At 41.0% G+C, this 23,541-nt stretch overlaps 1 protein-coding gene across 7 annotated transcripts in view; it reads left to right on the forward strand.

Annotated features, from left to right (window-relative positions):
- DIP2B (disco interacting protein 2 homolog B) overlaps positions 1–23,541 on the forward strand; it is a 236,312-nt gene that overhangs the window by 98,541 nt on the left and 114,230 nt on the right. For all 7 annotated transcript variants that reach the window (XM_045465121.1, XM_045465120.1, XM_045465123.1 and 4 more), the window contains exon 2: positions 17,196–17,267. In XM_045465121.1, the coding sequence (XP_045321077.1) occupies positions 17,196–17,267 (72 nt within the window). The remainder of the gene's footprint in view (positions 1–17,195; positions 17,268–23,541) is intronic.

The raw sequence follows: 23,541 nt of genomic DNA on the forward strand, positions 1-23,541 counted from the left end.
CCATTCTCCCCCTCTTCTGGACATTTCACATAAATTGAATCATGCAAAATATGGTCTTCTGTGAATGGCTTTGTTGACATCGAATATTGCTTTCAAGGTTTATCCATGGTATAGCAGCAGGTAGCAGTGCTTCCTTTCTGTTTATGGTTAAAAGTGTTAACATTGTTTGGATATATCACATTTTGTTTATCCACTCATCAGCTGATGAACGTTGGGCTTTTTTTCTATTTTTTGGTTATAAATGATGCTGCTACAAACATGCATGTACAGATTTTTGTGTGAATGCATGTTTTTCTTCAGAGAAGTGTTTAGCCAGTCTACAACATAAATATCACCCATTGCAAAAAGGTATTCAACCCACACTAGAACCCTTTCATTTGTAATTCATTTTGAGACTTTGATGGTTGATGGTAAGAGCAGAGTGGGTGGAGAGGGAAACTAACAATTATTGTCTACTCTGGATTAAACATTCTGCTAGGAGCTTTGCTTACATTATCTCACTTAATCTTGTTAACAGTCCTGTGAGATAGTGTGGCTTTCCTCATTTTACAGATGAAAAAAACAAGGACCCACAACCTTAAGTAACTTGTTCAAAGAGACAAAGCTGGTAAGTGATGAGCCAGGCTTAGAATCTAGATCTGACTTCTAGAGGATCACACAGATAAGAAGATCCAGACATTTTTAAATGTAAAAAAATAATAAAATTTAAAGATAATATCACTACTTCTTTTCATCAAAACAGTTCTTTCCAGTGATCTCTCCTTTCTGTTTTTTGTTTTAAAGTAAACTCTGTGCCCATCGTGGGGCTTGAACTCACAACCCTGAGATCAAGAGTCGCATGCTCTGCTGACCTACCCAGTAAGGGTGCCCCCCAATGATCTATCTTTCTTCCTTTCCTTTACCTGACAGCATTGCTTTTCAACTACTGAAACGAAGGCTGTTCTCTACAACTATCAGCTATATATTCAGTAGTTTTAAAATTTTTTGACCGAGGTGAAGGTCTTTGTTCAAACACAGTCTTATACTAAAGCATGATTTAGGGTAATCGGTAAAAGCAGAGTTTCTCTGGTTGAAGCTTGGAGAATTTCCTGGAATAGCTCTGGTACAGCAAGCTTTTAGTTTGAAAACAGAGGAAAAGCATCATTCCTCATACAGCTTGCTTATTTCCAGGCTGTAGTTCTTCAACAATTGGCAAATTAGTAATTGGAATTGTGTTCACACAGACTTTTTTCTATTTTTAACTGATAGTTTATTTAGATAACATTTTGATGGGGAACTCTTAGCGTATCAAGTGGCTGCTGTTTCAACTTCAAGAATAAAAATAAACACAATACAATGCAGAAATGCCATTTTAATTGTGTTAAAGCCTTTCATGGAAATAATATCAGAAGAATTAACACTGGCACAATGTATGGCTGAACCCAGTTCAAGACTCTTAGTGTATGTACTTAGATAATTTTACATTAGTTTAAGGCTTGTTTTGCAGTATTCTGGTTTCAAGTAAGTAAACCAGATTTACTTTGTAAGAATTCAGCTTAGATCAAAATCTCATGATGTAAGATGGTGTGAAGAAAGATTTATCAAGGGGATTAACGTTGAAAAGTTTGTGAGAGTATATTTCACCTATATGAGAGTTAACTTTTAAAAGTTTTAGTAACCCTGGTTTATAGTTCTGGTGAGGACATCAAGTAGCAGCAGTTACTTGCTGCCACTGAGTGGAAATCAGCTCATTTATTAGGTATTTGTTGGATTATGGGTTTGACTGTATGTAACAGAGGTCCCGAATAACAGGTATTAAACAAGATAGAAATTGATTTCTCTGGCATGTAATAGTCTGCACTAGCATGGCAGGCAACTCTGTTTCATGAAGTCTTGGGCTTCAGGCTCTTTCTGTCTTATTCCTTCACCACCCTTGGATTTGTCTGTCAGCGCAGGGCCTGAGAGATGGCTGATTGCCAAAACCCCAGTTCGGCCATCAGGAAGAGAGAAAAGGGGAGGATGTGTTCTAACACATTTTTTCTGTCTGTACCACATTGGCCAGAACTTAGTTATTTGACCACACCTAGCTGTGAGAGGACTGGGAAATGTGGTCTTTATCCAGTGGTTGTTTTGCCCAGCTAAAAATTCTATTGTGAAAGACAAAAGAAGAGATGATGGGGGCACTTGTCTTTCCTTAAATCCCTTGGCACACAGATTGCTTATGCTTGGCTTTTTTTCCTTTTATACTTGGCTTTTTATACTGATGTTTCCTCATCTTTCATGTTCTGTGAAAACATCCTAATTACATTCTGAAAAAACTGTATTACAAAAACTCATTTCAAATGGGAAAGGGAATAAGGAAATATTATTTCAAATTCATAATGACAGTATTTGTAATGCAAGAATTTTAATAAAGTGTTTAAAAAGTCTGAGTATATAGCTATACTATAATTGAACAAATCCAACAGTTGATTATTTCTAGCACTTACTGTGGAATAATGGTTTTTCTTATGACTGCCCCCACTGTCATTATGAGAAGTGTTTATCCTGCTTAATATTCACATTTGATATATTGACAGCATTCAGGGCTTACTCGTTTGTAATACTATATTCAGACGTGAGGTGGTGTCTTGCTGTTTGAGGGGCAAGTGTAGCCAAAGAATGCTATACTTGGTTTTTTGTTGTCATTGGGGGTATGTGGCAGTCGTGGTGTTTTTTTCCCTTTAATTCCTAATTTTGATTGTGATTAGTACATTGAGTGAAGTACAGGAAATATCTGTTCAAACTCTGAAGTATTATTCCTCTCATTGTTGTCTTTGCTATTTTAGGAAGGAATTTGTTATTGTTTTTTTCTTTTCTTTTTTTTTTTTTTTTTTTTTTTTGCTTCAAGTGAAACTACAGGAAAGAGGTGGATTTTTTGGTAATGATATTGGAGGTTTAAATATCTCTAGGGGAACAATAGACACACACACACACACACACACACACACACACACACACACACACACCATACTTTATCAGCCAAATCGAAAGTTACATCTCCTAAACGTTGGTGGATAGGTGTTTATGAAATTACAAGTCATTTATAAAAATCTCTAAGCAGTTCATCATATTTCATTCTTTCACTCTACTTTTTTCCCCTGCTAAGAACATCAGCTCTTGGACTACCGAAATGCCTCGACAGCTTTCTTTTGCATATTATGTGGCTGCAAGTTCATTTTTGTTCTTTTTGCTTGTTTTCCTACCCTTGCTCAGGGAGCCTCTCTATTCCCGAGGATTATTAACATTGAGCATTTATTCTTTTCCTGAGACTGCATTGAGGGGTGTGGGTTGTTTTTGTTTCATCTTTAAAAATAGTGACCACCAGTTAGTTATTTTAAATTTTGCCATGGTAAAAGAGGAACTGGTGGCAACATCTGGCAACATCTGTCTTTTATGAATGTTTGATCCAGGGTGGACCCTGTTGGATTTAGGAACTCCCTTTTCTCCACTACTGCTTCTGATGGTTTTCTGCTTTTCCTCTCCCTCTGCCTCCCTCTGCCTCTTCCCTTAGTAATCCATCCCTTTGATCTCTCTTCCAAGAGACCTGACCCCCCCCCCCCCCCCCCCCCGCTCCACAACTTCCACCAGGTCCCCCAAAGCTGCTCCCCACACCAATAATAATCCCTTCGCTGACTGTCTCTGCTCCTCCCCTGGACCTTTATGAGGCCTAGGAAATTTTCAATTTTTAGTGTTTCTTCTAAAACATAAAATGATCTTCAGTCTTCTCTGTTCTTTATCACCTTTTCATGATTTTTGTCTTTAATAGTTTTTTTGTTGTTTTGTTTTTAATAGGTTCAAAGTGAGAAGAGAAAAGCAGGTGTGGGAAGCAGGAAAGGAGAACTGGCCTGGCAGGGAACCTTTGTATACCCTCCAGACCTCCCTTTCCCAATTCCTTTCAGCTTTCTCCATTTGGAATCCTGTCATTTCTTCCTGAGGGTGATGTGATCAGTCAACCCAAGATGGATCCTGACTGTATTTCCCCTAGAAGCTTTAAAAAGTTACAGAAGTTAGGTTGATAGTACTGCACATCATTTATTCACCAAGTATTTATTGCTGGTTGGTTGGTTATTGATGAATAAATACTTGCTAGCCTGGATCCCATCATCCTTCCTTCCTTCCTTCCTTCCTTCCTTCCTTCCTTCCTTCCTTCCTTCCTTCCTTCCTTCCTTCCATCCTCCTTTCCTAGTAAACCCCAGCTCTAAATTATTCAAAGCAGCAGCAGCCTTCCCGCAGTGAAATTTTTCCCGCTAGGGAAAATCACAAAACTGGAAATTAGTGCCGCTAGAAGTTCTGTTCTTGTCTCCCTGGACCCTCAGCAGTGCCTGGCACACTCTCCATTTCTTTCATTAATTCCCTCTGCCATTAGAGTAGCAGGTGTCCTTGAGTGCTTATTACTCTGTGCCAGGAACCAAGAACTTTGCTTATGTTATCTTTTTAATCCTTATAACATCGAGTTAGGTTCTATTATCTTTGTTTTACAGTTGAGGTAATTGAAGCTTAGAGAGGTTAACTAGCTTTTTCAGACACGGCTGGCTAACAACTAACTGGCAGAGCCCAGACTGTAGTCTGTATCAGCTTCAGAGCATGTTGCCTCCCTTTCGTCTGGTGGCAACTCAGTGTCTTTACTCTCCTCCAGCTCTCCATCCCTCTCAGCAAAGTACCTTAGAGAGGCAGCTTTCAGTGGTGGTTTCGGAGCTTGCACACTGGAGCCAGACTGACTGGTTTGAAGCTAGATCTCCCAGTGTGTGTCCTCGTGCAGGTCACTTAATCTGCCTGTGCCTCACTCTGTTACCTGAAAACTGGGACAAATCTGGGACTAATAATAATACTACCGCATGGGATTGTTTTGAAGATTAAATGAGTCAATACTCACGTTAATGCTTTAGATGAATGGTACCTGGCATGAGATAAATACTAAATGAATTCAGAGGGGGAAATGGGTGAAAACTTTTACTGTGGTTCCTCCCCAGAAAGAAATTTATAGATCATCAGACCAGAGCCCTGTTGCCTTCTGCCCTGTTCCCTATAGTCCCCCAACAGCTGCACTTACTTATTCACCCTTATTTCCTTTCTTAGAGGAAGAGATACTAAAGTCTGACCATACTTCCAGTCTTTAATGCATCTTTTTTAAAAAATTTATTTATTTGAGAGAGAGAGAAAGGGAGAGAGAGTGCACGCGGGGGAGGGGCAGAGAGAAAGGGAAAGAATCCCAAGCAGGCTCAGGGCTGTCGGTGCGGAGCCGCACGCAGGGCTCGAACTCACGAACCGTGAGGAGACCATGACCTGAGCTGAAATCAAGAGTCGGACATTTAACCAACTGAGCCTCCTAGGCACCCCCGGTCTTTCATACATCTTGACAAACACAGAAACTGATGATATTTGTTCAATACAACAGGATAAGAAGTCTGTTTGCCTACTTGAGGTGACTGCCCCAGGTTTCCAGCTCCTGTAAGCTCTGCCTGGCTGGCCCAGGGGCTGAGGATAAACATCTCCACGCCCGTAAAGCGCTCACAGATGGAGGACACATACCACATTCCCAGCATAGGTTCAGAAGCCCTGGAGCTAACTCATGAGGGAACCCAGGCCCCAGCTCTGGATCTTATTCCTTCTAATCTTTTCAGGAATTTTAGTCTTTATCAGATACCTTGTTCCTTCGCTCTATTTGATCACCTTCCTCCCCTGCTTAAAAGCCTTTGATGGCTTTCTCTCTCATTTGTAGTAAAATCCCAAATTCTTGGAATGGTATTGAGGGCCCTGCAGGATCTGGGCTCCCGCTGTCTCCAGAACCTCATATCACCCCACTTGCTGCACTGCCCTGGCTTTCAGCTGTGCTCCTGCCCAGACCCACCCCATTCATCGTCTGGGGGGGGGGGGGAGGGGTGGATATGCTTAGCATACCAGTGCAGGTCCACAGCCCTCCCGCCCCCAGCTCCTGTTTCATTTTCAAAATATTTAGACATAACTGGTTTTTTTAGGTCTCAGCTTAAATGTCACTTCCCCAGCTGCCCAGGCTAGGTCGGGTCCGGGATTGGAACCTGCCTGCAGTGGCATTGAGCAGTGTGCCTGCCACAGTCTCTTAATCGGGGGTCTCTCAGCCCCCCTGGACAACTTCTTTGTAGCCCTTATCCCACTTGTCACTAATTATATGATTGGTTTTGGATGTCTCTCTGTGCTCGAAGAGACTATGAACTTCATTACCATGGCTAAATTTGGGGACCATGTCTGTTCTCTTCTGTCTCCTACCCCTGAAGTAGTGCTTTGCAGGTAGGAAGCCCTTAGTATTTGTTGGTCGAGTCAAAGACTCACTCTCCTTGACTTTGTAGCCTCTCGTAGACTTCCCCATATCTCATTCACTTTATAACAAAACATGCTGAAAGAAAAAAATCTGTTACTCTCACTTCACCTCTTATCCATTCTTCAGTACTATGCAATATTCTGTCTTCTTTCACTGTTCTGTTAAAGCTATTCTTGTCTGGACCACTGTTGATCTAGCCGTCAAATGCAGTAGGTATTTTTCTATCCTTATTTTACATCTGTGACAGTACATTATTTTCTCCTTCTTTCCTCTGCTCATTCTTCAAATGTTAGTTTTCTCCCAGATTCCTTTTCTGGCTGCCTTCTCCTCTCACACTGCATTCCTTCTGATGATATCATTCACACTCAGGCCCTCACTTACCACCTCCTACGCTGATGCTGAAAATCTATATATCTATCCTGGAGCTCATCTATCATATGGCTACTGGATATCTTTCTTCGGTTTTGACTTGCTACACATGCCAGGCAAGTGGCATTCATCACACATTAGCAGCCTTAGATTTAATGCTCACTGGATCTTCCTTCCTACACATGAGGAAAGCGAGGCCCAGAGGAGTATAGTGGCTTGCCCAGGACCCAAAGAGCTGGTTTGGAGCAAATAGGGAAGAGAACATATCTCCTGACGCCTGGAATCTGAGATCCTAAATCTGTGCCAAACGCATACAGATAATCTGTTTTCTGCCTCACTGGGAAAGCCCTTTCCGCTGACCCCACACGAGCTGCTTATTTTGTGATCTGCGTACTAGCAGTGGTTCCGTACTTCTGTTTTTCCCTGTGTATCTTTGGTTTCCAGTATGAATCGGCTACCAACAAAATTCTTCATCTTTTTTTAAAATTTTCGCTTTATTTCTGCATTTGCAAGATGACATACTTAGGTTTTGAGCGGGTGTTATTTTTTTCTATACCATTGATAAGGAATGCTTGGCGCATGACCTATTTGGTGTCGATGTTATTACTTATGCCGAGTTTTAAAAAATGATGCTGGTGGAGACCGGTGGAAAGGCAGAGCAACTGAATATACCTAGCTGTTCTCAAAAGAAACAGTTATCTGGTTTTTCTGAGGAAAAATAAAGATAAAAGGAAGGTAAAGAAATGATAAAGAAAATCACTCCCCCTCACTTTTTCTAGGATTTTTTTCCTAGGCATTTGCAGGTTTAGCCCTAAATCATCACAGCACCCATAGTTAGATGCTTATAATCCTGTTGTGTGCACAGTGGCACTATTTTATTTACACAAATTTACATATATTCGTTTAAACTAATCTCTCCTCATTTCTGGTTTAGATATTTGTACTTCCTCTTTGATGTCAGCTTTCCTTCTTTCAGACTGTTAGCACCCAAAGTAACTCATTTTGTTGGCTCTTATTGCTAAAGATCTAGTACCCTGATGTGTCTTTAGAGGGATACTTAATTCACTCTCTCCTCTGTTGTTGTTGTTGTTGCTGTTGTTGTTAAAGAGAACCTACTAAACCAGAATTTTCTAGATAACCCTTTTAAGGATAAAGCTATTGTTGGGACTTAAGGGTGGGGCTAGGGCTGGAGTGGTGTCAGCTAAAACTAGTTGAATGTGTGCTTATGTGCCAGGGACTTTTGCGTTTATTCTCATTTAAGACTCATCATAAGCACTAAAGCTAGGAGTTATTCCAGTTTTACCTATTATGAAACTGAGGCCGACTTGTTCAGTAACTTGTCATGGAGCCAGGAAATCGGAAGACTCAGGGTCCAAACCCAGACCCGCCTCATGCTAGAACCCACGCTTTTTCTACCTACTCAACCATCTCAGGGATTCCTCCTGCTCTGTTTAGACATTCAGGGCATTTGTATAGCAAATTTCTTATTTGCAGACATAGTTTTTCTAATGGACAAATGAACATACCTTTTGCATTAGATGGATTAATTGAGGCAGCTGCCTGCTGATGTAGTCAGGCTTAGAGTTCAGTTTCTCAGTGTGTTTCAAGTGCTTTACTCTGTTGCTTTTTATTTGTTTGAACTTGCTTGATGCCGTAGGTGAAATACCATCTGTAAGAAGTCATGTATATTTGACCTAGAAAACAGAACTGTGCAGCCAAAACAATTCTATGATTTGCGCTTTGGAAGAAAGCAATCTGGGCTTATTCTCAAGTTCTTGACATGGAAAATGTCTAGTTATTGTCCTAAATGAGGTGAGAGGACGTCTACTGAGAATGGAAATTTGAACGTCCTGAAGTTAATTTCCTTGAAAATCTTTTGTAAGATTAGCAAGTTTGAGTTAAAAGAAGATAAAACTATAGCTTTTGTAGGCTGCCAGTGGAAGACTTTTAGAACCACTGATTTTTTTTTTTCCAAAAGAAAAATTAGATTAAAATAAAAATTCTCATCTTCTTTCAACAGATTGAAGTATTTTAACAGATTTCTTTCTGGCTAAACTGGGTATATTGTAGCTTTCACCCTTCTCTCAACATAAGATTAATTCTACATATGTGTAGAAAGAAACTACAAGGAGTTTTTATTTTTTTATTTTTTTATCTTTTTTTTCAACGTTTATTTATTTTTTGGGGGACAGAGAGAGACAGAGCATGAACGGGGGAGGGGCAGAGAGAGAGGGAGACACAGAATCGGAAACAGGCTCCAGGCTCTGAGCCATCAGCCCAGAGCCTGACGCGGGGCTCGAACTCACGGACCGCGAGATCGTGACCTGGCTGAAGTCGGGCGCTTAACCGACTGTGCCACCCAGGCGCCCCTACAAGGAGTTTTTAAAAAATAATTCAAGGTTTTTAATTCTCTAGAATCCTGTTGGCCACTTTCAATTCAGATATAGCAAGAAAACTGGGGAAAGACAAAGGCCAAAAAACCCCATGGCTGGTTTAAGGGGTGAGGCCATTGTTCTGTGTGGCCATGAACCTCTCCCACTCCTCCTGCCTCTGAAGTGGTTAGGACTCTGTGTACATAAAAACAGTGCTTTGGGGGGGAAAAATGTATATTTGTTGTGAGCCTTTATATATTACCTCTGGAAGCGGAGGGGGGGGATATTTGGAGGATGGGTGACAGGTATATGTAATTCACTGAATAGAATTGTTTTAAGGCGAACATGATAAAAATTAATAAAAATTGTTCTTTGTCTTGTAGCCAGCGTCTCCTGGATAGCATCCAAACCCTCTGCCTTTTAAAATTTTGCTAAGATCTGCCTCCATCACATTCTCAGCTATATTTCTGGCTCTTTTCTATGTGTCTACTTCCATTCCTTATGTATAAATGGCTATAGCCCCGTCCTAGTCCCCATCTCCAGCCATAGCCAATATGTACCACCTTCCTGGCCTAAGATTTACATGTAGAGGATAGAATAGGTTATTAGCTACAGCTGTAGATTAGAAGGTGATGACTCTCAAAGTTTTTCTTCTTAGTTTTTCATTTCTTTCCCTCCTAATTACTCCTAAACAACAAAAAAAGGCCACATTTTCTGTTAGCTGAATACTTAGTAATGATGTATAATGACTTTTTGCTGATTGTTTTTTAACTGCAGTTGGACAGGGTTTCCACAGTTGGCTGTCTCATTTAAAAGATAATTAAAAGACACAATTCATGCAGGGTTCTGCTTGGGGGGTGGGACATGGGGGATGGGGGTGGATTTTTAATGCCTTCTGGAAAGTCATCTATATTTTGGAGTGAGTCAGAAAAATTGTTTATCTCATGTTATTCATTTTATGAACAATAGATTAGTTTTATACTCTTATTGCATCTGATTTGGGGGCCACCTACAAGTAAACAATGGACAAAGAACAATAAGAAAAGGCCAGAGACCCAGAGCTTGTCTAGCTCTGTATCTTTAAGCCAGACATTTACCTTTTCACCTCTGTTTCTTGTTCTGTAGTAAAGATGTCTTTTCTGTTTATTGAAGGGGAGTTTTAGGCAACTCAGACAAATTGCTGTCAGAATATTATGAAAAGTTAGAATGCTGGTTGTATTATATAGTGGCATTTAGTTAAGAAAGAAGTAAATTGATGCCCCGTGAGATAAACGTCAGCCCATTTCAACCAGGTGTCTGAAGAGTCCCTGTGGAGGCCTGGACGGTGGAATCCCCCGAGGCAGCAGGGCCCGGAGGAGCCACTGTAGGGCCAACGTCTGTTCCTCAGAGATTGCGTTCACAGCTTTTCTGTCCTTCTGTTGCTCCAGGTATGGTACTGTCTTCCGCAGCTGTGGGTTTGAGAACAGTCCTGACAGTCCTCCTTCAGGACCCAGCCTAAGAGACTGTGAAGTCTTCCCAGTCTTTCCGAGGCTAAAGTTGGAGCTTCTCTCTGAAAAATGATGATAGGGTAGTATTTAAGAGGAGGGGCCCTGGAGGCAGGACTGCCTGGGTTCAGATCCTGATTACAGCGCCTACTGGGTATGACTGTGACAAGTAGCTGAAACTTTTTGTGGCTCGGTAACCTCACCTATTATGTGGGACTGATAAAAATATCACTTTATAAGGGATGTTGCGAGGCTCTCGGGACAGAGAGCCTACATAGTAGGCCCTCGATGAGTATTGTTGTTATTTACTTATTCTTAGAGTGTTATTATTATTCTTTATCACCACTCTTTTCTGTTTCCATAGAATCTTTTACGTGATCTTTAGCGTAGCGCTTGCCACTTTTATTGTAATTATTTGTTTAAATTGGGAACTTTTTTTTAAAGTTCATATATTTTTGAGAGACAGAGAGCAACGGAAAGAGAGGAGAGAGAGAGAATCCCAAGCAGGCTCCACGCTGTCAGTGCAGAGCCAGACATGGGGCTCAGTCTCACAAACTGTGTAATCATGGCCTGAGGTGAACAAACTCAAGAATCGGAGGCTCAACTGCCTGAGCCACCCAGGCGTCCCATTAGACCGGAACTTCTTGAAGACATAGATACTCTTTTTTTCCTCTTTGTTTGACACTCTGGATATCATCCATTCGGTGCTCAAAAAAGTTTTCGTGACCTCCCAAAGTCCCCCAAGCCACTGCCACCTCTGACTGAATCGGTATGAGTTTAAGGCAGGGCTGTGGTGGCACCTACCTTTTTATTTCCGTTGGAGTAGAAAGAGTTTATGGCTGAAACTGTAACCCTTGCTCTCTGTCCATCAAGATTCTACATACATACCATTTGGTGACCCTCCAGAAGTTCCCAAACCCCGTGTTTGTTTTGCTCAGGGTGCGTACAAAGTCATCTCTGAAAATTACCGAGCATTGTTCTGCTTCTCTCTGGCAGGTTAAATCGTGCAGGAACCATCAAACAGGGTCATATCCATACAGAGCAGTCAGCCGCAGGGCAAACCACTAGGTGGCTGCATCATTAGGAGTTTATGTCATATTTCTGATATTAGAATGAAAGGCCACACCCCACCCAGAATGTCACCTGCTCTGTTAAAGCTTTCCTTTCCCTACCCGGGCAGAGATCATGATGCTTCCTCTGGGTTCCATACTGTGTCTGATGTGCATCTCTCCCACAGCACTCAATTATGGACTCTTAGCACTGTTGCTTGCCTTCCTCTTCTCTCTTTGCAACATAGCTGCTGGCCCCGATCCCCACCTGGCCAGTAGTAGGCTTCAGTAGGCTTTCGGTAAAAGTTTGTTATATAGCCCAGACCCCATACCAGGTAGTCTGAACCACCATAAAAACTGCAAGACAGTTAACCATTTTACACACATGGACACCGAGATTTATCAAGGGGTCAAGTAAAACCCGTCTAGAGCCAAAAAGCCAGGACATGGTAAGGCCGTGCTCCAGATGTAGTTCTGTCTGACACAAACTCTGAAGTGCCAACCACAGCACTAAACCACCTCACCAGTGCAAATATACATTCAAACGGCTCGACCCGTTTGTAGGACTCCTCCTCCTCTCACTGCTGACCTTCAAGAGGCTTGTGTGGCTAGTGGCTCTCACACACCTTTTGCCAGCCCCCTCCTCACTCTGCTTAAAGATGATTCCTGGGCTGCCTGTGCCAAGCTGCTTTCGTTGATCCCAGCTAGGCGAGGAGAGAAATTGGGAATGTATTTCCCTTAGTTTCTGCCTCACGTATGTATCTTTCCATTTGTCTGGTGTCAGCTATTCAATATCGTAGCTGTGACCGTGCCAGAGCAACTGGGCAGTCCTGAGTCATGTGGGTCCCTGCATCTTCTTACAGGCTGCGTGCCTCCACGCCTGCCGGGGGGCTGTGAATCCCTGCAAGTGGCTGCTCTTCTGTGTGCCTATGTGGGTGGAGAAATAACATTACCCTGGTGGCAAGGGAAAGCTAATCCTCTCTTTATTTGTTTAGCTCTCAAAAAACTTGAACGACAGGTTTAACTTAGATCTGTGCCGTTTTAATGCAAATTTTATACAGGTATAGTTACGGCACTCCTTTTTGTTTTATATGCCAGATGGCAGAAAATCTGTCCTGAGTAAGAATGCCTATGGTGTGACTGAGTGTCTTCGAGCTCCCGAGGTTCCTGCTCTCCCCTGAGGTTCTGTTACCACCAAGACAACATTCTTCCTCTCTTCTCCTGTCCCCTCCTCACATTCAGTCAGCAGAACCGCCCAGCACGCTCTAGACGTGATTCTTCAGTGCAGTGATTTCCAGACCTGCTTGATTTTTTAAAGACTCATCGGAAGGCACTCGTTAGAATTGCAAGTATCTGTGTCTTAATCGAGACTTAGTGAGTTGGAATCTTCATGGGAGGAGCCCAGGAATTTGTATTTTTACAAGTCCTTCAGGTGATTCTCAAAAACTGGGTGTTTGGAAAATGTTGCTTTGGCGCAGCAAACACTGGTTAACTACTGGTGGTGAGAATGGCAGGCTGAAGGTGGGCAATGACAGAAGTGTAGACTAACAGACTCAGTTATGTGTGCTAACTGAATTCCTTCAGTCGGGTCTTGCCCTCGTCTGGCTAAGGGATCCATCAGTATCTCGTGGAGTTCCTTCAGTTTTTCATGCCCAGTGATTTTATGTACTTTTTTTTTTTAGTGCCTGGTGATTTTATGTATTCCTCTCTTCAGGCAGGCCGAGTGCTGCTTTTCTGGTCACCTCTGAAGTCTAACTGCCAAGTTTCAAAAAACTTGGTTCACTAGATTTCTCTCCCTGGGCCTTTCAGCTCCTGCTGACGTAAAGACTGCTGTTTCTCCCACTTCCAGTTTTCCACCCAAGTACACACATCTCTTTGATTTGTTATTCTCTCACTGCCTCCACCTTACTAATTCATTCAGTCATTCATTCAGCAAGTGTCTGTTGTGCCAGGCTGTGGGCGGGCTACAGAGATGAACACGACACAATCCCTGCCCTCAAGTGCACAGTCTAGTAGGAACACAGATGTGTAAACAATTAAAATGCCAGCGATGTGCTAAGTGCTATCAGTGAAGTGTGTGCAGAGTTGAAGGGGCACCAGGAAGAAGTGACTTAGAAGTTGCAGCAGGTGTCACAGAGGAGGTGGCTTTTGAGCAGGGTCTTGTGGTCATAGAAAAGGGGGAGGGCATTTTAAAGGCTCATCACCACAGTCCTCACATTCTCATCACAGTTCATCTTCTGGGTCTCCTTAATGTCTTTGTTCATTTCTGGATCTAATGGAGCTGGTTGTCATGACTGAATTAGACTCCCATTGATTGACTTTTTTCAAAACTCAAGATGGTTAGTCGTTGATGAATGTCCAAGATCCCAAGTCTACCAGTCCTTCCCACAATCAGTTACTGACAGTGAATGATTGAGACTCTAAACCCTGAAGAAAGCTTATAAAGGCTTTTTACTTTATCAGATGTGTTCTGAGCCAGCAGAAGTGGTCTTTGTGCCCTTCAGGGAGTGCGATGTGTATGTACAGTGGAGGTAGGGAAGCTTGTGAGGGGGAAATGGGGCAGGAGAATGCTCCATTGTTTCTTTTGCAATAAAAGACTTGATTTCCTCTTTTTCCTTGGTAGGCTCCCACATCTCTGTTAGTTGTGTGTATTGTTGGAGATTACCTAAACCCTTCGCTTTGCTAATTGACAAGGTTTGGTTTTTATTTCCAAAAAATGCACTATGGGTTTCCCTTATTTCCCTAGAAGACCAGAGATGAAGGGCCATTGTGATTAAACTTGTATAGTCTAATAAGTATTTGTGATTGTACTTTTGAATATTTATTGTTTCTTGAAATAGTGGATGTTCATTATAGAAAAGTAAGAAAATACAGATAAGCAAAAAGGACAAGAAGCTAAAATCAGTCATAACTTTGCAAGCCGTGGCTAACCACTGTTAATATTTTGGTGCATAAAACTCCAGACTTTCTTTATGTATACATTTGTATGTGTAAAAATATTATTATTCAAAAAATTGAATATACTGTGTTAACTGTTTACTATCTTGCTTTTTCCCTGTTATATATATATATATATATATATATATGTGTGTGTGTGTGTGTGTGTGTGTATATATATATATACACATATATATATATATATACACACACACTGTGACCATCTTATTGTGTTTACAAATACGTATTTATAGAACCATTCGTGGTTAATGAAAAAAATATTTTTGAGATTATGCAAATCATTCGGTCTTGTTTTTTTTAAATCAAACTTTGTTAAAGTATGTAAAATCAGTGAAACCCCTCATATTCCCGTTCCCCAAAGGGTAAACATTTATTTAATGTATGTATAGCCTTCCAGACTATTTTCTATATATATGCAAACATACCTATTGCTATTTTTTACAAAATTAGATCCTATTATACTCACTGTTCTGCAACTTGCGTTTTTACCCTTTCTGTATTTTAGATCTCTTCCTGTGCCAGTGCATTTGGAATACCGGCCTAGTATTATGTAGACCAGGGTTTCTTATCCTTAACACTATTGACATTTTGGACTGGCTAATTCTTCATTGTGGGACTGTCCTGTGCGTTGCAGGACACTTGGCAGCATCCCTGGCCTCTATCCCTTAAATGCCAGTAGCATCCCTTCCCTCTGGTTGTGACAAAAATATCTCTAGACGTTGTCAATTCTCCCCTGGGGAACAAAATCATTCCCAGTTGAAAGCCACTGGTATAGATGGTCTATGATGTAAGCATCCAGATTCATTCCAGTGTTTTCATTATAAAGAATGAGTCAGGTAATATTCTTATTTGATTTTTGTCACCTGTGTGCATATTGTCATTGTATAAATTCTAAAAAGGCAGGTGCTGAATCAAAATTTTGATAGAAATTGCCACATTACTCCGAAAAGATGGTAATAGTTTATTTTTCAGCTATATCCTGATTGTTCCAAAACTGTCTCCTCTTTCCTGAGTTCTAGATCCACATATCCAGTTGCTGGTTGGACATGTCCTTTTGTGTGTTTGATGGGCCTCTCCTAAGCTCAACTCCGGTTTTCTTTAGCCCGCCAAACTTGCATTTCTTGCTGTATTTCTCTGTCATGGAATAGCACTACCATCTGCCAGAAACCTTCTCACCCATATCCATCCAGTCCAGTCTTTCTCCCTAATATCTCTCTTAATTTATTCACTTCTTTTCATCCCTTATACCACTGTCTTTAAGCTACTCCTAACTTGCCCAGATCACTGTAGGTAGTAGCATAAGGGTAACAGGTAGTCTCTCTGGCTTCTGCCCTTGATCTCACTCTCCTCAGGAAGAGTGAACTAACTTGCTGCACCGTGTAGCCTGTGTCACTCCCCTGCTTACGCCCCTCAGTGAGCCCTGCTACCTGCCCACCATCGACTCCATCAGTCCTGTGCTGAGGTGAAAGGCAAATGACATTCACCACTCGTGGTTTCGAATCTGTGTCCATCAATGTTGTAAGTGTTCATGTGCAACTTACTTTTTATGCTAAATTTTCACTTTAAACTTTTTTTTAATTAAAATATTCTTTTAAAAATTTTTTATTTTTTATTTTTTTAAGAGAGAGTGCACAGGTTCATGGGTGGGGGAGAGGGAGAGAGAGAATCCCAAGCAGGTTCCACACAGAGCCCAGCGCAGGTCTCACGACCAACCGTGAGATCATGACCTGAGCCAAAATCAAAAGTCAGACGCTTAACCGACTGAGCCACCCAGGCGCCCCTGAAAGTTCTTTTTTAGAAAACAATGCTCCACCGTGTCACCTCACAACATATATTTATTCCCCCAGCTTTGAATTACTCATTCTCCCTTGATTAACTTTTGTTCTCCTGTGTTTCCTGTTCCTTTTAACCCTGCTCTCTACCCATTCATCTGCTACTCTTTCTTTAATACCTAGCATATTTCTTGGCACTTGAACCACACATTTTTTCCTCTATTAATCAGTTTATCCTTACTGCACTTGTTGCATGTGTAATTTTTGTGTGCTTCAAGTATACTTTTTAATTCAACCTTGTGAAAAGGACATAACATGTACATAAATAATACAAACCAGTGAATCAAGGGGAGGGGATATGAGAATTCCAGCCCTGGTTCAAGCATGGCTACTAAGATGCAGAGAGGCGTTTCAGGTATCCCACCCCAGTGTCTGAACCTTGACTCCTCCCCTGAACTAGACTCTTGATTTTGCGTGGTTCCATAGAGTACCTCCCATGCCAGTGGCATTCATGTGGTCAGACTGAAACTTGGGAGAGATCATTTGTCTGCCAGCCTTGCAGCATTCCATTTTGGTCTATCTTAAATACCAAGGAAACGAGGGGTGCCTAGGAACTCGGGAATCTCTGACATGGTATGCAGCATATTGCTATGCTGGCTTGGTGTGGAGACAAGCCCTACAATTTTCCACAAGGAGTCGGCTCCAAGACTGTGGGAAATCACACATAGCAAAATCCTTGGCAAAGAACTATCCATTTTTTTTTCCTACTCTCTATGTGGTAATTCTATAACACTCTGTAATTAATTTTATTTTTACAGTGAACAACCGCAGAGTAAGAATAATGCATAACCTATTTCTGTTTCTTGCTATTTTAGGGGACATCACACAGAAGGGATACGAAAAGAAAAGGTCAAAACTCCTGTCTCCCTACATCCCACAGACACAAGGTAGGCAATGAGAAGTGGTTTAAATCTCTTCAGTATTTTTACACCAAAGAATGCTATCTTACAGGAGATCTGTATTTTGTTGGTTCCTGTTTTTTCCCTCCCTTCCTTACCAGGGGAGAGAAAAAAAAAACGGAAGGAAAGAAAGGAGGAAATGAATCTTAATTGAGCATCTGCTGTGTGCGAGGCACTTTTAAAATACCTAAGTCATCAAATCACTTACACAGAGCTTGGGTGATAGTGTGTATGTGCACAGCTGACATGATTCAATGGTAGAAAATTCCAGGTCATGGAAAAGCTGCATCTTATTTATGCCGGAGCACAAACTGTGGTGGAGAGGAGCAAGGGCAGCAAAGATAAGAAGGATGAACAGACAGATTGAGTACTGCAGGGCAACTCAAGGATTAGTACCTGAGGATTTGGGGGTAAGAGCCCTAATAAACTTGTCTATTAATTCACTTCTTCCTTCTGCAAAGACACTGGTGGGTTCTTTCTATGTCAAACAGTCCTGAGTCATTGTGTGCTTAATTCCAAAGGGCTTGCTGTAACCTTTGCCTGTAGGCAAGGCTGTCTGTCTCTAAGTCATCATATTTTTTTTCAAGTTACTCAGATTTGAGGATTTCCTTTGATATCCTGTTTCTACTTTAATCACTTTTACTATGAGGAATTTTTTCTTTATTTCTAATTCCTCCCCTGTAGTCAAAGTCCTATTTCCTCAAGCCTGCTCTTTGTGGAGCTAATTGCTTTTATTTCTGGGTTGTAAATACCTTGTGGACTTTGTATTCCCCATAGTTCTAATAGTAAGCCTTGCACAGGGTATATGGTCTGTAAGTACTGAATGATTAATAGAACAAGAAAATGAATAATGGTGATGTTCCAATATATTTCACTCTTGTTTTATTTCCTGTATTATTCTTGGAAATTTCCCCCTGCAAAAGTAGTAGGTCAGTGCAGTGACAGCAATATCTTAATGAACAGACAGATGTCAAAAGGAATTGAGAGAGAAGAGGTAGAAGTGGGTCCAGTGACAACTAATGAAAAGCCAGCTTTTGCTGAGCCGGGCATGACAGAGGCTGCTTAAATGTGGATCTGGCCCATGCCCCTGTAGGGCCAGAGATTTACGTTAGTCACTTTGTGAAAAAGCAGTCGGATCCTGAGAAGGTAAGTCAATAAGAAATAGGATCAATATAAAAAAAGGACTATGATCTGTTATCTGTAGTCAGGCTACATAGAAACCAGATTATGTTCAAAAACCAGTTTATCGGTTTATTATGAGAAACCACTGAGACATACTCAAGCCTGTGTGGTCAGCACATTCTTGCACCTTGGGTAGGCCTACATGGGGAACCAGATCACAAATAGAAGGTGGTTCAGTGAGTACGAATCAGACATTTAATTGCGGTAGGCCAAGAGAATGGAACATAGCCGTTTCACAGTAGGAAGGGTCTTGCAGATGATCTCGTGCGGAAAATAGAAGCCATTTGATGATAGCTCCTTCGGCTTCCTGCTCTCAGACTTCAGACTTGCCACATCTGTGCCCATCATGTTTACCTCCTTCCTTCTGGTTAGAAAGGTAATCTGTTCCTCTTATCTAAGGCCAGGACTTCCGCCTGTGCCTTGGATCCCCTCCCTCTTCCTTTCTCAGAGACCTTATATTATCATCCCCTGACACCAAGGACAAGGCAGTGGGAGTGGGCTGCCCCTGGTATGGGCAATAAGGTGTGCAGTATCTGTAAAAACTTAGAAAGCAGTAGTAAAGCCAACAAAAAATTGTTCTACTTTTTATTATCACCCTGTCCAGCAGTTCTAAAGTCGGTAAGTATAAGATGCTCCTGCTGCCCCGCCCCCTTGGTGTGCCCTAGTCATGGCCTCTAGTTGCCGGCTCGCTTGTAAACGCGCTCTCTCCCTCTCAACCAGATTCTTCCCTCAGCAGTCCATCATGCTTGCTACTGTTCTGCTAAAAAAAAAAAAAAAAAAAAATCCTCCCTTGTCAGCCTCTTCCATTTACTCCCTCTCTGCTTCCCCTTTGTGATCAAACTGCTCCGAGCTGTCTGTACTTACTGTCTCAGTTTTCTCAACTCTTCAGTTCTCAGCCTGTTCCAGTCCCTGCTAGAACCAGTTTAAGTGACATCACAGAGGAAGTTACCACTCTACCTCTCGAAACACTCCTTTTGAAACTTCTCTTCATTTTCTTACTCTCCTCTTGCTGGTGCTCCTAGTCATCCTTGACGGCTCGTCCTCCTCTGTTAAATGTTGGGATTTTCAAGGGAAGGGCCCAAGCCTTCTTGATGTCTCACTCGATGTCCGTGGCTCATAGACTGCAGCCTGCATCACAGTCGCTAGAGGGCTTGTCAGTACACAGACTGGAGGACCCCACTCTCAGGGTTTCTGATTCAGTAAGTCCAGGATGGGGCCCGCGAATTTGCGTTTCTGTTGAATTCCCAGGTGGTGTTGAAGTTGCTGGTCCGGATACCACACTTTGAGAACCAGCACTCTGTCTCCCTCGAGTATTTCAGCCATACCTGTGGCTTTAATTACCATTTAAATACAAGTAACTCCAAAATATGTATCTTAAACTCATATCTCTCCTAAGTTTCTCATAGATCCAACTACATACTTAACGTCTCCATTTATATAGCTTAAAGGAACCTCCATTTCAACATATCCGTCAAATCGATGACGTACACACACCATCCCTACCACCACAACCAACCCTTTCATACATGTACACACACACACACACAGCAAAAAATAAAAACAAGAATCCAACCACAGTGACATCCAACCGGCTCTTAGGCTTCTCTTCTTGTTTTCTTCTTCTGAGTAAATCAGACTCACATCTGAAAGCCCAACAAGTTAGAGACTTAGAAATCCTCCTCAGCATCTCCTTAATTCCTCATCTCTTGTCTGTCACCAAGTTCTATCACTTTTCTGTTTCTTCATTTTTGGCAAGTTTAATTTTTTTCTAGGAAATCATCTATTTTGTTTATATTTTCAAATTTATTAAGTTGTCCACAATGTTCTCTTTATTTTTAAAGCCTCTGTTTGTTTACATTATTTACTTGGATCTCTTTTTTCTTTTGATGAGTCTTCCCAGGGGTGCCCGGGTGGCTCAGTCAGTTAAGCGTCTGACTTGGGCTCAGGTCACAATCTTGCGGTTCTTGAGTTTGAGCCCTGTGTCGGGCTCTGTGCTGACAGCTCAGAGCCTAGAGCCCGCTTCAGATTCTGTGTCTCCCTCTCTCTCTCTGCCCTTCTCCTGTTCATGCTCTGTCTCTGTCTCTGTCTCTGTCTCTCTCTCAAAAATAAATAAACGTTAAAAAATATTTTTAAAAAAAGTTTGTCTTTGCAAAGAATAAGCTTTTGGTTTTGTTGAAACTTTTTAAGTATGTCTTTATTTTCTGGTTTATTATTTTTGGCTTCCTCTTTTTTTTTTTTTTTTCCCGGTGCTAAAAGGTGGTTTTATTAAAGCATGGGGACAGAACCCGTGGGCAGAAAGAGTTGTCTATTATTTTAGGCTTCCATATGTATTTCCTTCCTTGTACTTTTCGTTTACTCTTTTGTACTCTTTCTGCATTTCCTGAGTTGGATGCGTTAGATTTTTCTGCCTTGTTTCCTAAGTTATTTTGTAATTTCACTGTGGTCACAAAGCATGCTTATACAAAATCAAATCTTCGTTATTTGTTACGACCTGGCTAGTATTTAGCAAATCTCTGTAACTCTTCTATTTGTATTTTATTTGTTAAATGGATGGTTCTGGCCCATTAATTCAAAGAATTAATTGCATTTTTCAGATCTTTTCTATTCTTAGTAACTTCCTGACAGTTTGATCTATCATTTCTAATAGAACTATATTGAAACATCTGTACCATGACTGTGTGTTTGTCAATTTTCCTTGTAGTTCTGTCAAGTTTTGCTTTATATGTTTTAAAGCAACAGTACTAAGAACAAGACAAGGATGTCCACTCTCACCACTTTTATTCAACATATTACTGGATGTCCCAGCCACAGCAATTAGGCAACATAAAGAAATAAAAGGAATCCAGATTGGTAAGGAAGAAATAAAACTCTCACTACCTACAGATGGCAGGAGACTCTCTGTAGAAACCCTGAAGACTCCACCAAAAAATTACTAGGACTGATAAATGAGTTCAGTAAACTTACAAGATACAAGATCAATGTGTAGAAATCTGTTGCATTTCTATACGCTAATAATGAAGCGACAGAAAGTGAAATTAAGAAAACAGTCCCATTTGCAGTTGTACCAAAACCAATAAAATATCTAGGAGTAAACTTAACCAAAGAGATAAAAGACCTGTACTCTGAAAACTGTAAAACACTGAGCAAAGAAATTCAGGATGACACAAAGAAATGAAAAGAGCATGGAATCATGCTCATGGGTTGGAAGAATTAATATATTTTTTTATTTTTATATATTTTTTAATTTGTTTAACTTTATTTATTTTGAGAGAGGGAAAGAGAATTCAAGTGGGGGAGGGGTAGAGAGAGAGATGGAGAGAGGGAATCCTGAGCAGGCTCCGTGCCATCAGTGCAGAGCCCAGCGCAGGGCTCAAAACCACAAAACCATGAGATCAGGACCTGAGCTGAAATCAAGAGTCAGACGCTCAACTTACTGAGCCACCCAGGTGCCCCAGAATTAATATTTTTTAAATATTTTTTAAATGGCTTAAAAAGCAATCCCTATCAAAAATGCCAACAGCAGTTTTCACACAACTAGAACAAACAATCCTAAAATTTGTATGGAACCATAAAAAACTTCGACTAGCCAAAGCAATCTTGAGAAAGAAAAAACTGTGGAGGTATCACAATTCAGATTTCATGTTATATTACGAAGCAGTAGTAATTAAAACAGTTTGGTACTGGCATAAAAATAGATACATAGATCAGTGGAATAGAGCAAAAAAACCAGAAGTAAACCCACAATTATATGGGAAATTAATCTTCAATGAATGAGAACTGAATATACAATGGGAAAAGATAGTCTCTTCAACAAATGGTGTTGAGAAAACTGGACAGCAACATGCAAAAGAATGAAATTGGACCGCCTTATACAAAAATAAACTCAATATGGATTAAAGGCCTAAATTTGAGACCTGAAACCATAAAAATCATTGAAGAGAGCACAGGCAGTAATCTCTCTGACGTCAGCGATAGCAACATTTTTCTAGATATGTCTCCTGCAGCAAGGGAAATAAAAGCAAAAATAAACTATTAAGACTACATCAAAATAAAAAGTTTCTTCATGGTGAAGGAAATAATCAACAAAACTAAAAGGTAACGTACTGAATGGGAGAAGATACTTGAAAATGACATATCCGATAAAGGGTTAGTCTCCAAAATGTATAAAGAACTGATACAAGTCAATCCCCAAAAACCAAATAATCCAGTTAAAAATGGGGAGAAGAGGGGTGCTTGGGTGGCTCAGTTGGTTAAGTGTCTGACTTTGGCTCAGGTCATGATCTTGCGGTTCATGAGTTCGAGCCCTGCATCAGGCTCTGTACTGACAGCTCAGAGCCTGGAGCTGCTTCGGATTCTATGTCTCCCTCTCTCTGTCTGCCCCTCCCCCACTCAGACTCTGTCTCTCTCTCTCAAAAATAAATAATAAAACATTTTTAAAAATTTTTAAAGAAATGGGCAGAAGACACGAACAGACATTTTTCCAAAGAAGACATCCACACTTGATCTTAGCCAAAAGGTGGAGAAGCGATCCAAAGAAGACATCCAGATGGCCAACAGACACATGAAAAATGCTCAATATCACTGATGATTAGGGAAGTGCAAATCAAAACTATAATGAGATATCACCTCACACTTATTAGAATGGCTAAAATCAAAACCACAAGAAACAACAAGTGTTGACGAGGATGTAGACATAAAGGAACCCTCTTGCACTGTTGGTGGGAATGCAGATTGGTGCAGCCATTGTGGAAAACAGGATGGAAAATAAAAAATAGAACTACCCTATGATCTAGCAACAACACTCCTGGGTATTTACCCCGAAAATACAAAAACACTATTTCAAAGGGATATATGCACCCCTATGTTTATAGCAGCATTTTTTACAATAGCCAAATTATGGAAGCAGTCCAAGTGTCCATTGGTAGATGTACAGATAAGGAAAATGTGATACACACATGCATGCGCACGCGCGCGCGCACACACACACACACAGGAATATTATTCAGTCATAAAAAAGAATGAAATCTTGCCATTTGCAACAACATGGATGGAGCTAGAGAGTATAATGCTAAGTGAAATA

The sequence above is a fragment of the Leopardus geoffroyi genome, chromosome B4 (assembly GCF_018350155.1).
Source record: "Leopardus geoffroyi isolate Oge1 chromosome B4, O.geoffroyi_Oge1_pat1.0, whole genome shotgun sequence".
Lineage (NCBI taxonomy): Eukaryota > Metazoa > Chordata > Mammalia > Carnivora > Felidae > Leopardus > Leopardus geoffroyi.